Source organism: Notothenia rossii (genome assembly GCF_949606895.1).
Source record: "Notothenia rossii genome assembly, chromosome: 9".
Taxonomy (NCBI): domain Eukaryota; kingdom Metazoa; phylum Chordata; class Actinopteri; order Perciformes; family Nototheniidae; genus Notothenia; species Notothenia rossii.
The window spans coordinates 29875863-29891680 of record NC_136907.1 but is presented as its reverse complement, the minus strand read 5'-3'; the positions used below and the strand labels follow the sequence as shown (position 1 = coordinate 29891680).

Here is a 15818-nt window from a genome sequence, read left to right as displayed (position 1 = left end):
CTGTCCGGCCGACACCGGGTCCTGCCCGGCCTCCGGAGCTGTCCGGTCTTCGCCCTCGAGCCCGGCCCCCTGAGAGCAGCAGTCTTCGCCCTCAAGCCCGGCCCCCTGGCTTTCCCGGCCGCGGCCCTCGCCCTCGGGCCTGGCCCCCTGACTCTTCCAGCCGCTGCCTTCGCCCTCATGCTCGGCCCCCTGAGTTTGCCCGCTGTGGCCCTCGCCCCTTTATGCACTCTGCCTTGCCCCCCCGGGCCGTCCGCCCAAGACACCCACACTGAACTCTGCCTTAGTCTTGTCTCTTCCTGTGTTCGGTGTTGGTTCATTATTTGTCGTTCATGTCTCCCTTCATGTTGGTCACAATCACTTTTGTTTGAATGCTACCTCGTACCTGTTAATGGATTCTTGTTTTACCTCGTACCTGTTCATGGATTCTTGTTTTACCTCGTACCTGTTCATGGATTCTTGTTTTTTCAGCTTTTTTAAATAAAGCTCGGCTTTTGTTTCCTTTTGAAACCTGATTCCTCCTCAATCTGCATTTGGGTCCTATTTTTCCCCAACCGTGATACCTTGCACTAATTTAGTCATACAGATTTATCAGAATGTGCTGTTTATATCATTACTTTGTGCATTTGAACCAAATGTACATACTTTGTACTGTATCACTTGCTATGGTGGAAAAAACTGAGAAAATCAATAAAGATATTTACCCAAATAAAACAGAACAGATCTCTGCTTCCCTCTACATTTAATCCAACCCACTCTCTTCAGTCTGCGTACAAATGACACGACTTTACACATTGGAAAATGCGTGCAATAGATACGCTAAAGTCCGATTTTGCGTGCCTATCATACGCCAACTATTCCCATTGAGTTCTGTGTCCGAGTTTTGCGTGCATATGAGACCCATGGATACGGTCGTGTCTGAGAACACCGGAAGCTGTGTGGTCCATAAAAACACGTTATTACTCAAAATCAAGCCACGATTATTGATTTTATTTGTAATCGTATAATGTTTGACTTTTTTTGCCGTCCGTGAGGAAAATAAATGGGGCTCAGAGCCTCAAAATACTGAAATCTGTATTGTTTTTAATCTTTTTTTCCTTCAAATTTGTTATCCTTTTCTAAATAACACACTGTTATTTACTCAACAATAACACACTATTATCCTTGTTTTTATTTATTCGTTTAATTCTATAATATTGGGCTTTTTAACCGTCCGTCAGGAACTGATTTTCAAAATAAAGTCACCGGAAACAGATGTAGGCCCGGTTCAAGCTCGATGATTTGGATGTTGTAGCCGCAATGCACGCTGGGATATGGTGTTTCCCACATAGCACGTTTCGTTAAAGGTCCACTGGACGCAGCGCAGTCCAATTGGAGAAGGCGATTCGCCATTAAAAGAAGAAGAAGAAGAAGAAGAAGAAGAAGAAGAAGAAGAAGACGACATTGAACCCTCCTTGACACGGAGTTCCTCGAGGTAAACCCGTTTTCTGTAATGTAATAAAGACATTTACAGTGTTTTTTAAATGATTTCAGCTTTTGCATCACTTTACACAGCACCATGTGTCGACATACAAGCTTACGCGTGCAAATTATTTGCTAGTTAAACCGTGAACTGCTCAGTTAGCATCATTGAGTTAGCCTTAGCTAATGTCTGTCGTTTTACGGAGCTTTTGCAGTTTAAAATCAATCGATAGTAACATAGTTGATCATGTTGTAAATATAATGGGGCTTCTTCAGTTTTTTGACAGTATTTTGGGTTTTAAAGCTTAAATTCACTCTTCGAGCCGATCTGAGATCTGCTCAGATATTTGTCCCGTTGATATTTAAACAGACATTACTAGCCGCTAGCCGATACATGATCCAGTATATTCTGTGCATTAACCAAAAGTAAAAACGCATTAGCAGGTACAGGTTACCAAAAAACATGCATCTGAAGATGATATAATAATAATAATAATAATAATAATAATAATACATGGGACTTTTATAGCGCTTTTCATGGAACTCAAAGACGCTTTGACAGAGAATTAAGAAAACACAACAAAAAAAAGACAAAGAAATACAAAAAGAGATAAACAAAACAGAAAAAATACGGGGGGAGTGGGGTGGTCAGTGGTTGAAAGCAGTGTTGAACAGGTGGGTTTTGAGTGATGTTTTGAATGCTGTGAGGGAGGAAGAATCTGATGGATTGGGGTAGTGAGTTCCAGAGGGTGGGTGTAGCAACGGAGAATGCTCTGTCGCCCCAAGACTTGAGGTTGGTCCGGGTGGGGAGGGACAGGAGGTTGCCAGTGGCAGAGCGGAGGGAGCGAGTGGGAGTGTGTCTGTGGAGGAGGTCAGTCAGGTAGGATGGGGCCAGGTTATGGAGGGCTTTGTACGTCATCAGGAGGATCTTGTACTGAATTCTCTGGGGGATGGGGAGCCAGTGGAGCTTGATGAGGACGGGTGTAATGTGTTCACGGATTCGGGTGTGGGTGAGTAGACGGGCGGCGGAATTCTGGATATATTGAAGTTTGTTGAGGATTTTTGCAGGTGAACCATAGAGGAGGCTATTGCAATAGTCCAGACGGGAGGTGATGAAGGCGTGGATGAGGGTTTCGACAGCAGTGGGAGAGAGGGATGGACGTAGACGGGCGATGTTTTTGAGGTGGAAGAAGGCTGTCTTTTTGATCTGTTTGATGTATCTGTTGTAGGAGAGGGTTTGGTCAAATATGATGCCTAGGTTCCGGATGTGAGGGGAGGTTTGACCTGGGAAGCCATCTATGTTGAGGGTGAAGTTATGGATAGGTGTGGTGAGCTTTTTTTTCTCCAATGATTATTATTTCAGATTTATCGCAGTTGAGTTTCAGGAAGTTAAGTTGGAGCCAGGATTTTATTTCAGTGATGCAGTTTGTCAGGATGGAGTGGGTAGCAGTGGAGATGGACTTGGTGGAGATGAGAAGCTGGATGTCGTCGGCAAAGCAATGGAATTGAAGTCCATGACGGCGGATTATGTGACCAAGGGGAAGCAGGTATGTTATACATTAGGAATTCATAATAACTGAATTATTGTTAAATCCAGGGGTGGGGTTTCAAAGGAGATCTACATACTCTTGTTCCTCCATTGCTAATAGAATAACATCAATGCCCTATAACAAAACATTTTAATCATACCTTTCCCTCATAATGCTGATGTTGGTCTAAACTTTAATTCACTTAATATTAGGCTAGTTTAAATTACAGCTACATCTATGATCTAACTAACACCTTCTTTTTTTGTTTCAGCACAATGTCGAAAGAAACTGAAAAAACCAACAAACTAGAAGCTCTTCTTCTGCTTGGGGATGCATATGTTGAGGACACACAGGCAAGTTTCTTGTTTTTTTTATACCCAAAGTGTCATTATTTAAATCAAGTTAGTTAATGCCCATTTTTTCTCCTTCTGTGTTTCATTACATTCCATGTCCATAAAAAAACTCAACAAGGAAACTCAACAAGGAGACTCAACAAGGAGACGCAAAAAGAAGACGCAAAAAGAAGACGAACCACGTCCAAAAGTGACCTGGTGGAAGAGTGACCAAGATGGGCAACGTGTGGCCAGCAGCAAACGAAGGAAAAAAAGTTCTTCTGATGGTTAGTCTACATTTTATGAATTTAATCAAAGTGAGTATATGTGATTTAAAGTAGCCACTGGTTTAATAATGCTGTTGATACTTCATATTTCTATATATTTGCACATCGATTTTGTCAGAGGACTAAGGACTAAAACCAATAAGCGAATGTAAATGACATGATAATGCAAAAAAAATACATTGAGCTTTGATATTTTTCATGTTTGCTGAAGGTTGGTGTTTTTGTAACATTTCTTTAAATCTGTCAATTAGCTAAAATAATCTGTTTAATGGGTTTTAATAATTTCCCCCCCAAACAGATGGTACTCCTCCATGCAGTAGTTCTATTTCGTATATGGCTTCGCCCTCTAAGGCTATCGCTATTGGGTAATCCCACTGCGCCCCCGCGCAGCACTGAAACACTTGTAGTCCACGCCCACCCGCAAGGTGGGCCACACCCTCGGGCCTCCTTCCGGTATAAATAGGAAGGAGGCCCGGCAATCTGCTCCCTCTTTTTTTCAGCAAACAAGCACAGTTACTGAAGCACAGCAATTGAGAATCATCATGAGCAACAACTGCGTCCGTGATTGTCCCTCATGTGGTTCTGGGTTCATAATGAGTTATGACCTGCAGAGATAAAAGCAGTATGCGAATCCTGCCGGGGGTCAGAGCACGCGTACGCGGCTCTAAACCAGCAGGTAGCATGCACTGCGCTCGTCTCCCCTCCGGCGACAGGAAGCGGAGAGCGGACACTCTTGCTGTTGTGGCCGAGGAGGACGATTGGCCCGTCCAGGCTTACGAGCCCGCGGACGGGGCCTCGTGTCCCTGGGGCAGAGTGCCGGGCAGGAGTCCGAAGCAACTCCTGCCCCGCCTCCCTCCACGGTTCAAGGTTCGGTTCTCCCCTCCCTCCTCTCCCCCGGACGGGGGAGACAGAGTCGGAGCAGGGTGCCAGCTTGGCGGCCGAACATGCTTTCCCCCTCTCCGTCACCACAGCGCGGCGGCGTCTGTTACGGAGACGGCCAGAAAAGTGCTACTGGACGCTCCAATCAGCCCGGACGGGCTGTTCGGACCCCAGTTCCACGCCATGGTGGAGTCCATGAAGACGGCCGCAGAACAGGTGGACGGCATTCACCAGCATGTACAGCTGGCTCCAGTCGGCTGAGCTGCCACAGCGGCACCAACGCCCGCAGCAGCCGCGGCGTCCACGCCGGCCACAGGAGGCCGCAAGCGGAGAGATGCCCACAGCAACCGCCCCGGCGGCTGCAGGGGCTCCGTCCCACGTCTCCGCTCCCCCGCCACCCCAGAGACAGGGTCTCCCGGCGGCGAGTCAAAGGGGAGTGAGGCTCCCCCGCTCCTGGTCTGCTCCGCGAGAGCCTCAGAGGAAGCGGAGCCGGTAACTAAGCCGGCTGCCACTAATCTGTTGATTAAGTAGACAGCAGGGCTCCCTGCAGAAGCCTGCTGGTTTTAACCTATCGGTTAATAAACCTGCAGAGCTCGCGGCATTCCCCTGTCCGAGATACGCCTCCTACACACGGTCATAATAACCCATGAGCGCCATAATAACGCCTCATGTGTACAGCACTGCACACACCTCCACTCATCCCCTGAGCGTGTACACGCCTCATGATGACAGCCGGAGTGAAACGCAGCGTGTGGAGGTTTCCTCGCAGCCCTTTCGCCTCACGGGCAGCGGCGGCGAGGGCAATGGCGTGGCTCGTCACCATGACGACCATTACAGCACATCACAGAGAAGCCAGAACGGGGGAATGAACAGTATTCCAGGCTGAGTGCCCCCAGCGGCAGCGCCCGCAGCGCCACGGCGCCAGGGCTCGCTGCAGAAGCCTGCTGGTTTTAACCTATCGTTTAATTAACTGCAGAGCTCGCTAATTAAGCCGGCTGCCAATAATCTGTTGATTACCAGCACTGCACACACCTCCATCCATCCCCTGAGCGTGTACGCGCCTCATGATGAGAGTCGGAGTGAGACGCAGCGTGTGGAGGCCCCCGCGCAGCCCGTTCGATCCAAGCCCACCTGGGGTTGCCTCATGCCCTGTGTAAACCAGTATAACCTGTCGGTTAATAGCCAGCAGGGCTCGTTGCTAAAGCCTGGTTTTAACCTGTCGTTTAATAAATTTCAGAGCGTGCTTATTAAGCCGGCTGCCACTAATTTGTTGATCAGTAGACAGCAGGGCTCGCAGCAGAAGCCTGCCCGTTTTAACCTGTTGGTTAATAAACTACAGAGCTCGCGGCATTCCTCTGTCCGAGATACGCCTCGTACACACGGCCTTAATAAACCCATGAGCGCCGTTATAACGCCTCATGTGGGCAGCACTGCACACACCTCCATCCATCCCCTGAGCGTTTACACGCCTCATGATGAGAGCCGGAGTGAAACGCAGCGTGTGGAGGCTCCCTGGCGTGGCTCGTTGCCATGACGACCACAGAACATCTCGAGCACGTGCGCCCGCTCTTAGAGTGTTTCTCAGAGTGGCAGCGCGTGTGTCTGATGGACAGATGGATGAGCAGGCTGATCAGCAGAGGATACGTCCTGCAGTTCGCCTCCCCCCCCCACAGTTCAATGGGATACAGGAAACACTCCTGTCCTCCCAGAAGCTATGTCTTGCGCTCCAATCCGAGCTGCTGGAACTCCTGTTGAAAGAGGATATTTCCAGGGTTCCTCAAAGGGAGGAAAATCAGGGGTTTTCACTCCCGTTATTTTTCTAATCCCGAAAAAGACTGGGGGAATGAGACATCCTCGATCTGTCAGTATTCCACATGATGACGATCAAACAGGTGCTGGAATGTGTTCACCAGGACGACTGGTTCACTTCCACCTGAAGGATGCATACTTCCACGTACCCATCATCCCGAAACACAGGAAATTCCTGCGTTTTCCATTCAGGGAATATCAGAGAGCTGTCCTCTTCCCTCTCAGACAATCGTTTATCTGGGAGTGGAATTAAACTCAGCCAGCATGAGAGCGCGACTCTCGCGGCAGCAAGTGGAGGAACTGACAGCTCTCCTCCGGCGTGTCACAACCCGCACAGCCCTCTCCGTGACTCAGCTGCTCGGCGTTGGCGTCAGCTGGTCACGTGATGATCCCCTTGGGTCTCTTCCAACAGGGGGACACTCCAGAGGTGGTTCATTCGCTGCAGAAGCCTGCTGTTTTTAACCTATTGGTTTATAAACTGCAGAACTCGCGGCATTCCTCTGTCCCAGATATGCCTCCTACACACGGTCATAATAACCACAAGCACCGTTATAACGCCTCGTGTGGACAGCATGCACACACCTCTCATCCCCTGGGCGTGTACGCGCCTCATGAGGAGAGACGGAGTGAAATGCAGCGTGTGGAAACTCCCTCGCAGCCCTTTTGCCTCACGGGCAGCGGCGGCGATGGCGTGGCTCGTCACCATGATGACCATTACGGCACTTCACAGAGAAGCCTCTCCCCCCAGCAGTTCCATGGGATACAAGAAACACTCCTGTCATCCCAGGAACAGTGTCTTGCGCGGTTTTTACCCCCGCTATTTTTCTAAATCTCCTCTGTCCTGCGCGCGCGCTGTCTTGCTAGGTGGCGTGCACGGCTGCATTCTCAGCGCCTGTTTGTGCACTATAGAGAGCGCTCGATCGGGCAACCTCTGTCTGCACAACGGCTGTCACACAGGTTGTGTGAGGCTGTGTCACAGGCATGTCTCCTCTGGGGTGGAGCCCCCGGAGAACATCAGTGCGCACTCCACCAGAGGAATTTCCTCCTCCACGGCTTTGCACGGAGGAATGTGGAGTGGAAGATATTTGCACGGCTGCATCTTGGTCTTCCCCCTGTTCGTTTATTCATTTTAATTTGAGGGATGTCTCCCATTCCTCTCTGACACACCCTGTACTGGGTGTCCTGTCGGAGTGAGTGACGTCAGGGAGCCAGCTGTGCGCCTCTCTCCTGCCTCTCGGCACGCGGAGAGCGGCCCTTTTCCCCTCTTATAGGAGGGATGTCCCTTTTTCCTCTGACACACTTTTTACGGAGTGCCTGGTCAGAGTGAGTGACGTCAGGGATCCAGCTGGGCGCTCTCCTACCTGTCTGACACGCAGAGAGCTGCTGTTCCCCCTCAATGATCGCTGCGCAAGGTGGGACCTTCGTCTCTACTTTCTCACAGCGGCCGGTATGTATTGTTCCCAGCCTTCACCCCGTCGGGAAGATAGGCATGTTTTGCTATGTTCCAGGGATGGTGATGCGCCATTACGCATGGCACAACAGGCATGGGGTGTTATTGAGCAGGTGTGTCTGTGCTTCTAGTGCCGGGCGGACCCAGTGGGGCGCAGACTACATCATGCTTCGCCCTTAACCCAATAGCGATAGCCTTAGAGGGCGAAGCCATATACGAAATAGAACTGAAGTTACCTACTGTAACTCCAGCTTCTATGAGTAAATGGCGTAGCCCTCTAAGTGCTGGGCCCCACTGGCTCTACGAATAGCTGAAGAAAAGTTATTTGGTATGGGAGCAGATTGCCGGGCCTCCTTCCTATTTATACCGGAAGGAAGCCCGAGGGTGGGGCCCACCTTGCGGGTGGGCGTGGACTACAAGTGTTTCAGTGCTGCGCGGGGGCGCAGGGGGATTACCCAATAGCGATAGCCTTAGAGGGCTGCGTCATTTACTCATAGAAACTGGGGTTACAGTAAGTAACCTCAGTTCCACCATAACAACACCATGTCTAATCTACCAAGATCCTGGTAAGAAAAAAGCTACTTTTGAAGACTTTTTCTAGATAAGGTATGTTTCATATGAAATGTTTTCCTCATGGTATGTATTTATATTTCTGTATTTAAAGATTTTAATATGCAGAGACTAGAAGACATTCTACGGGACTCTGAGACCATTAAGGAGCAAGATGTTGGTGATGTGCCACCATTGTCATCTTGGACTCAAAGGCAAAAAGAGTTTCAACAGTGTTGGCAACAGGCGTTGCCACAGAACGTTGACAACTTATTAATAACTAAGAATATCGTCAAGATGACCTGCAATCACTGTCTCCTGGAAGAAGCTGTCATCCGTTGTGAGGAATGTATGCCATCAGAGTGGTTTTGTGCAGTGTGTGATATCTTGGTTCATACAAAACACACTCTGCACAGTAGGCAAACCACATGTAATGGATTTTACAAGTACATTCCTCCAACAGAGTCTGTGAAACTCCAGGACGGCAAATACATCATTTCTAAACAAGGTTAGTGTCCCATTTTTTTTAATTGATAAGCCTTTTTTCCCCCCTCACAAAAAAACTGATTTTAATCTCAAATTGAATTCTGTTATCATAGTGCTTAATTACAACATTGTTAAATCTCATCCTGATTGTACTTTGACCTTGCAGATCGTTTGCTTCCAACATCCTTTCCTTCAAGGATATGTTCTTGTGAAGTTTTCGATGTTGCAGTCTCTGTTGGTAGACCTATCATATTGGTGTGCATAAATGGTAGGTTTTGGTGAAATTGTTTTTTTTAAAGTATTTTTGAACTAATACATTAATCTAATTCATTGTTATTGTTTTTTTATTTATGTGTTCTTAGGCCATTACGATCTTAATGTTCCAGAGCTAACATGCAAACATTGCACTAAGAAATGTGTTCCAGAATTCAATGACTTGGTTAGGAGTGGATACTGGCCAGCTACCATGCAAGCACAGACCCTGTTCCACCAAGATCTGTTCCATTCCTTTGAGGCTATGAAGACGGCAGCTCCAGGAATGTCTAGACAAGCCTTTACTGCAATGTTGGACCAGAGAACAAAGCAGTTTGGAAGAGTAAGTACAAATATGAAGCTGAAAGACAAATACATGTATTATCATAATAAATATATTTATGGCCAAATATGGATGAGCGAGATATGATACAAAATATGATAAAATATGTAATGTATTTTTATTTCAGACTGGCAAGGTGAATGCAGATGCTTTTCAGAGAAGCTTTCTGTAGTATGTGTACTGCACATTTGAAGAGAATAAACTTCTGGTTAAAGAGCCATTTGTCTGTCCAGCCTGTGGCCCTGAAATGGTGGCTGTTTCAGTAGATGGCAATAGGAAACTTTACAGGTTCCAGAAAACAAACCAGTAAGTTTTTTACATTGACACAGCAATTGTCCTTAGTCCTTGTATTTTAATTTGACATTGGGATTGCTATTTTTATTTATTTTTTACATTACATGTCATTTGTTAGACGCTTTTATCCAAAGCGACTTACATAGATTCAGTACAGTGGACAATCCCCACAGGAGCAATTAGTAGCTATAGTTCTTTCCTGTTATATAGCTGTTAAAACTACAGCTGTTGAATCTAAAATATTTCTGTTAGACTTTATAACCTTGTTTCGAAAGATGTGCTTTAAATATAATTATTATTATTATTACTATGTTCAATTTGTAACTAGAGTGGTTATCTATAATTCCTTTTCTTATAGGAGTGAAGAGCCAGGCTTCTTTGACAGAGTGTTTTTAGCCCAAGACTCTGAGGTTTCCACTTTTGTGGAGGATGTTCGAGGGGCTGTCAAAAGTGTGAGTTTTAAATTAAGCAGAGCAAAATGTATCTCACCTTTCTTAATAACTAATAGAAGTTAAAATAGTAATAACACAGTTGCCTTCATATTTTTTTGGAGATGGGATAGAAGTGTTGAGACCAGATGACAGGGTGATGAGGTTAGCATTGCGGTCAAACTGTCACAAACATTACTGCTGTAAAACTGGATTGAAAAAACAGCTAAATTCTAATTCAGAATATATTACAAATTTGGAGCCTTCCAATTATCCAAAAACAGGTTTGTTATTATCCAGGGAGTTGCATATCCAGGTGAATCTGGCAGCCGAGCACAAAACACTGTAATAGTTTACATGTTTGATAATACCGTCAGTTGGTCCCACTATCCAGTGTTTTGAAATAACTTCTGATAATGATTCTCTATAAACGATTTACTTTGGTAGACTGCAGGAAAAGCAATGTGTGGGGAATCTCACTGGACAGCAGCAAGGGAGACCTCTAAGCGAGCCAACAAGTTGGATGAAGAAGGTGTTGAAATTGCTGTGTGTAGGCATGGATTTCTTCTCAAAGGTTGGTAGTTGTCTTGATCATTTTCAATTAAAATATTTGTAGATAATCTGAAGCCTTACCTTCAATCTGCTTTGTTCTCACTATTTTTTTTTTTTTTTTTTAAAAAGCTTTAAATATTTATGGAGGAGAAATCTTTGCCTATCCGATGTTTCTCCAAAAAGAGTTCCAGAGTGCCTCCCTTTTGGCAATGGACGTGACGTGTCGGTATGTACCATATCTTGACAAAGGGTTTGAAGCCTTGCCTCATCTTCGGCCCCTAAAGGAAATGAGACATTGCTTGTCTGTGATGCATGCCAAAGCCCACAACACCAAATGCGAGGTGAGGATTTGAATTACTTAAACAACAATTAATGTTAAATCTGACCACTACACATGAGTCTGAACTGATCCAAGAGAATGTTTTAAGTTATGAGTTGTTGACCTTGAGATTTGCATCAACATTGATTACCTCATGCTTTAGATTATTTGGAATGCACGGAACCAGGAGGGTGCCGGCACCACTCTTGGTGAAGAAGTGGAACAAGTAAACAGCTTCTTATCCAGATGTGGCCTAACAACTAAATACATGGCCAAGTCAGGTTTGTGAACTTGTTTGGGCCCTGCCTTCCTGTAAATGTACACATTTATATTTTATAACATTGTAATGAGATGTATTCTTCTTCACAGCAAGAACTGACATGCTCACAGTCCATGCTATGGGCTGGAATCATCGCAAAGAGAATGGCCTCCACATTGCCATGTCCTCTAGATTCAAGAAAGTGTGTTTGTGTATTGAAATGGAGATAACTATTTTAAGCTTTAAAATTTGACATTTAAGTCCACCCAATATATATACAAATTACACCCCCATATAGACATTGCAGTGGTGCAGGACTAGAGCTACGAAATTCATTAAATATGTTATTGTGTTAATTTCCTCCTTAAAATGCATACTTTTGGTTTATTTTCATTGAATTATTTTATAAAATGGCATGATTCTGTTTTGCTATTTTGCAGACAGCAGAAAAGACAGAGGCTGTAACTGAGAGCCTGAAGAAAATGCAGGACCAGTTGAATTGCTCTGATGACATGCTAGAACGGTGGGTTGAGGATGTCAAACAGTGGGCCAGTAAAGGTAAGAACAATGCTGTTTTGACGTATACATAGATGGAGTCGGTTCATAAAAACTAAATAAGGCTGTCCAAATTAAACTTTGTCCTTTAGTGTGCCTGTTAATGTGCCTGTTAGTGTGCCTGTTAGTGTGCGATGTGCAAATAACAGACCTTGATTGTGTTTGAAACTTGTTTTCTTCTTTTTATCTTATTCATTTAGGAAGTGCATCAGCCAGTCCTGCAGATGCTGGTTGTTTGCAGATCTCAATAGAAGCACTCTTTGTGAGCATTTGCCAGAAAAAGCACTACCTTTACAGACAAAATGGTAAGCATTTTGGGACATTTATTGGTTGTGTTGATTAAATCCCGTCAGCTCTTTTGTAATCTATGTTTTCCCCTCATTAGAGATCGTAACAAAAGGCATCAAAAGATCGTCCAAAAGGTTGCCCAAGAAAAGAAAAGGTTGCTAGAGGACATCCACAAGTACAACCAGCAACCTGATGGGGACCCTATTGACACCAACTCGGTTGTGGAGAAACTCTCAACCAAATCTGCAGAGAGCATGATCTGGCCTTGGCAGGAACCCAACAGAGGTGCTGTATAAAGATTTTACTTCTAATCTACAAAACTGTAGTAATAAGATGTGTTCATTAATGTGAAATGTTTATATTCATTCTCAGACGGTGTGGACATTCTCACTAAGAAGGGGCTGTTTGACCAAAAAATGCTTCTGTCACGACTGACAGAAGAAAAGCAGATCCTTGTGAAGGAGATGATGCAGCACTGTCAGTACCTCAAGGACTCTGTATCAAAGGTCCAGACACTGATGGCCCCAGTTTCATTGATCACACAGACAGGAAGTAAGTGAACCACATGGATTTATTCACTTTAAAATACATAAGCCAATGTTTTTCAAACCCACACTTTAAAGAAGATTTTATCCATCTGTTTGTTTTTATTTGAGACTGACTGCATTCTAGTCTTTCTTGACCTAAATACGTTTTCTCTGAATAATTTTCACAATTTATATGTTTGCTATATAACTTGTAGGCTATCCGAATGGAATCACAGAGGAGGGGTACAAGGGCCTTATGTGTCTTCTAAGGAGAAATCTGCATGACCTCAGACTCAAACAACAGACAGTAGCAGGCGCCTACAGAGGAATTCTGGAACCCAGTCCTAGGCTGGTGGAGGAGGAGGACGAGGACGAGGACATGGAAGAAGAAAAAGACTGTCAAAGTGACAACAGCTCAGATGATGAAGATGACGCAGAAGAAGGGACTTGACTTGTAGAAAGTTACTTGGTGCCCTTATGCAGTTCTATAGTTAGAGCGGACATATTATGCTTATTTTCAGGTTCGTATTGTGTCCATATATCTGCCTTTACTGTTCTTCATTTTCACAGCTCCCTTCAGCCATTCTGACTTAATAATCAGATTTCAGCTAGCTGACTGTTTTAAGTGAATAAAAAGGTAGTAAAGTGACACCAAACACAAAGCAGTCTAACAACTAACCCATGGTGTTTAGCTAGCTAACAGGCACAACACTAGCACGCTAACACAGCGAGCTAACATGTAGATGTTTCCGTCTGGATTTGATTAAGTGTGCAGTTTTTACATTAAAGCGGACATATTAAGCTTATTTGAGTTTGAAATGAGTGCTTCTACTGTGGCATGTTTCCATGCTTTAATGTTGAAAAATTACTTTTTTTCTCATATTACCTGTGTTGCAGCACCTCTTTTCTTTACTTTGTCATGTGCGTTATCATATGTAACCTGTGTTTTGCTAAATATGCTCTTTTATCTTACCAAAATAGTAATAAACTTGATTTTGTACATAACTGGTGTCTGTAAATATTTACTGATACCCACTTGATATGTTATTACATTATGGAGTTGTCTTCACACATCAAATAACTAGCTTGAACTGAGTTTACAGTCATTTATAACAGAGATTGATATTGGATGTGTAACATAATTCATAACTAACTAGAACCTATGTTGAGGATCGGGAGAGGGACAACAGTTCTTCCAAAAAACACTGGTAGTGTAAGGGACATCTTAAAGGGTCAGATAATAAAGACAGACATTGGCAGTGTAACGTTGTTGTAATGTGTAAAGCCCTAACACTGAGTACATCAAAGTAACAATTCAACAATATTAACCACATAGTCACCACTTGTCATAGGCTACTATTGGCTATAAAGTTTAATACAAATATTACCAAAAATGTACCCAATACCCATTAAAACATCCAAGTTGGATCATTATTTTAAAAAGCTTATTAATCTGAGGCCATGCATAGGAAATATCTCCCATAGTAAAAACTCATCCACCAGTGGTAAACAAATTTAAATGTATTAAATCGATGTGTGTGGTTGTGGAAATACTGGACGTGACGTTGTGCGATTGTGTTGCCATGCAACAGCTTTGGTTCATGTTAATTTACAAACTCTTCAACTACAACCCTAGTTATATTTAAAACATTTTTAGAAGGCCTCGCGAAATACTTTAATGTAAATTAAAATGTGAAGGAATGTGTGTATAACCAAATACATCCGTCATTAACAATACCGGAAACAGACGTACGCAAGATCCTCAGCTCGATGATTGGATGGTTTAGCCGCAATGCACGCTGGGATTTGGTGTTTATACGATGTGAAATCCAAAAACATTTAAAACAAATAAAATAATACTTTATTCCGAGTGTGCTTGCTTTTCTCTTTGGAAGTCATCACATAAATGCATTATATTACATGGTTCGGCTGCATTAAATATTAGACATCTGCCGTTGTTCTCTCTTTATAGAGCCCTGATGAGAAGACTTCTGGACAAACTGAAGAACTGCAGCCGAAACATACGTGACGTGGATCATAAATATATCAGCAATTAAACAACATCTTCAATTTATTTTCACACAATGCGTCTCCTTGCAGTATCAACACTAATTCGGCTGACTTTTATATTTGATCCAATCGGTAGATAGGCTGTATTTACACCAAAATGGTGCACAGCTGACAGACAGGGACTTGTATTTTTTTAATTTTCTTTGAATATAAGAATGTAATTACTGAGTTGAGAGAATATTCAGGGGTTTTGGGTGATGGGAGACACATCTATGGAATCAGAATTTCAATAGCTTACCGTTAAATGACGGATATACCTTTCTGTCTGCAAATCAGATATTAATGTGAAAAATTATAGCAATATCCTGTAAAATTATGTGAAAACTTGAATAACACTACACATATTCAGATGTTATACATGCATACGTGTCCTACACTAATAATACAAATTATGTTATTATGGCATTGTATGCTGTGTGTATTTATTTCACAATAAAGTTAATAGTAATATTATGTTTGATATTATGTGTTTTATTAACTAGACCACATTCTGATTAATGATGTGAATATAAACAACCCTTAAATCAGACTTCAGTTACACCTGAGTAAAATTCAGGGAAGGTGATTGTCAAGTGCCAACAATCAGGCGAGATATTTGATAGTTGGTGCTTGAAAAGACTAAACATTTATCTGCAGATCCCTATAAAGTATATTCATTACTTGTTATTCTCTACTAATAGTTAATTAAAGACTGTATATAATGGCTATTTTGCACATCTCTTTCAGGATTTTGGTTTATTGACATACAGTATCATAAACACAACTACATAAAAAACGTTATGCAATGAATGAAAAGCTTGGGTTGCAGGTTCCTCAACAATAAACTGTCATATTCTGCACATTCATTATACTATCTACCTACATCTTATAAGAGTAAAATACATATAGTGCCTTATTAGTTTGTCTGTTTTGCACATCCTCCTATTAATATCTGTGTACATCCGGCACTAAACAGTTTTATTGTAGAGATCACTTACAGCATCTTCTTGATTTTTTCTATTCTTTCTATATTTCTATCATTTCTACTTTCCCCCTAAAAGTTTCAATAGCGTGCTTTAACCACTAGGTGTCCTTTTCTATCTATCTAGCTGTGCACCATTATGGGGTAAATAAAGCCTATCTACCAAATATATATCAAATATAAAATTCAGC

General features: G+C 43.4%; 3 protein-coding genes across 4 annotated transcripts in view; 2 read left to right on the top strand and 1 right to left on the bottom strand.

The window, feature by feature from the left end:
- Positions 1 to 15818, bottom strand: part of kirrel3a (kirre like nephrin family adhesion molecule 3a) — a 456972-nt gene that overhangs the window by 323634 nt on the left and 117520 nt on the right. The gene's annotated exons all lie outside the window — the stretch shown is intronic.
- On the top strand, positions 1385 to 9037 carry LOC307019439 (uncharacterized protein). 2 transcript variants are annotated; one of them, XR_013802651.1, is made up of 4 exons: positions 1385 to 3005; positions 3259 to 3606; positions 8409 to 8801; positions 8946 to 9037. XR_013802651.1 is itself a non-coding variant. In XM_079650334.1 (3 exons), exon 1 carries the CDS (start codon positions 4207 to 4209, stop codon positions 4744 to 4746), a length of 540 nt encoding a protein of 179 aa, XP_079506460.1. In that variant the 5' UTR covers positions 4035 to 4206; the 3' UTR covers positions 4747 to 8310; positions 8409 to 8801; positions 8946 to 9037. The 2 variants fall into 2 exon arrangements, 1 of the variants encoding a protein (XP_079506460.1); XM_079650334.1 differs by lacking the exons at positions 1385 to 3005; positions 3259 to 3606 and adding an exon at positions 4035 to 8310.
- On the top strand, positions 9142 to 13601 carry LOC307019434 (uncharacterized protein). Its single transcript, XM_079650323.1, has 12 exons — positions 9142 to 9374; positions 9502 to 9680; positions 10027 to 10120; positions 10544 to 10670; positions 10778 to 10989; positions 11131 to 11248; positions 11337 to 11428; positions 11667 to 11784; positions 11982 to 12086; positions 12169 to 12354; positions 12442 to 12621; positions 12812 to 13601. Exons 2-12 carry the CDS (start codon positions 9622 to 9624, stop codon positions 13045 to 13047), a joined length of 1527 nt encoding a protein of 508 aa, XP_079506449.1. The 5' UTR covers positions 9142 to 9374; positions 9502 to 9621; the 3' UTR covers positions 13048 to 13601.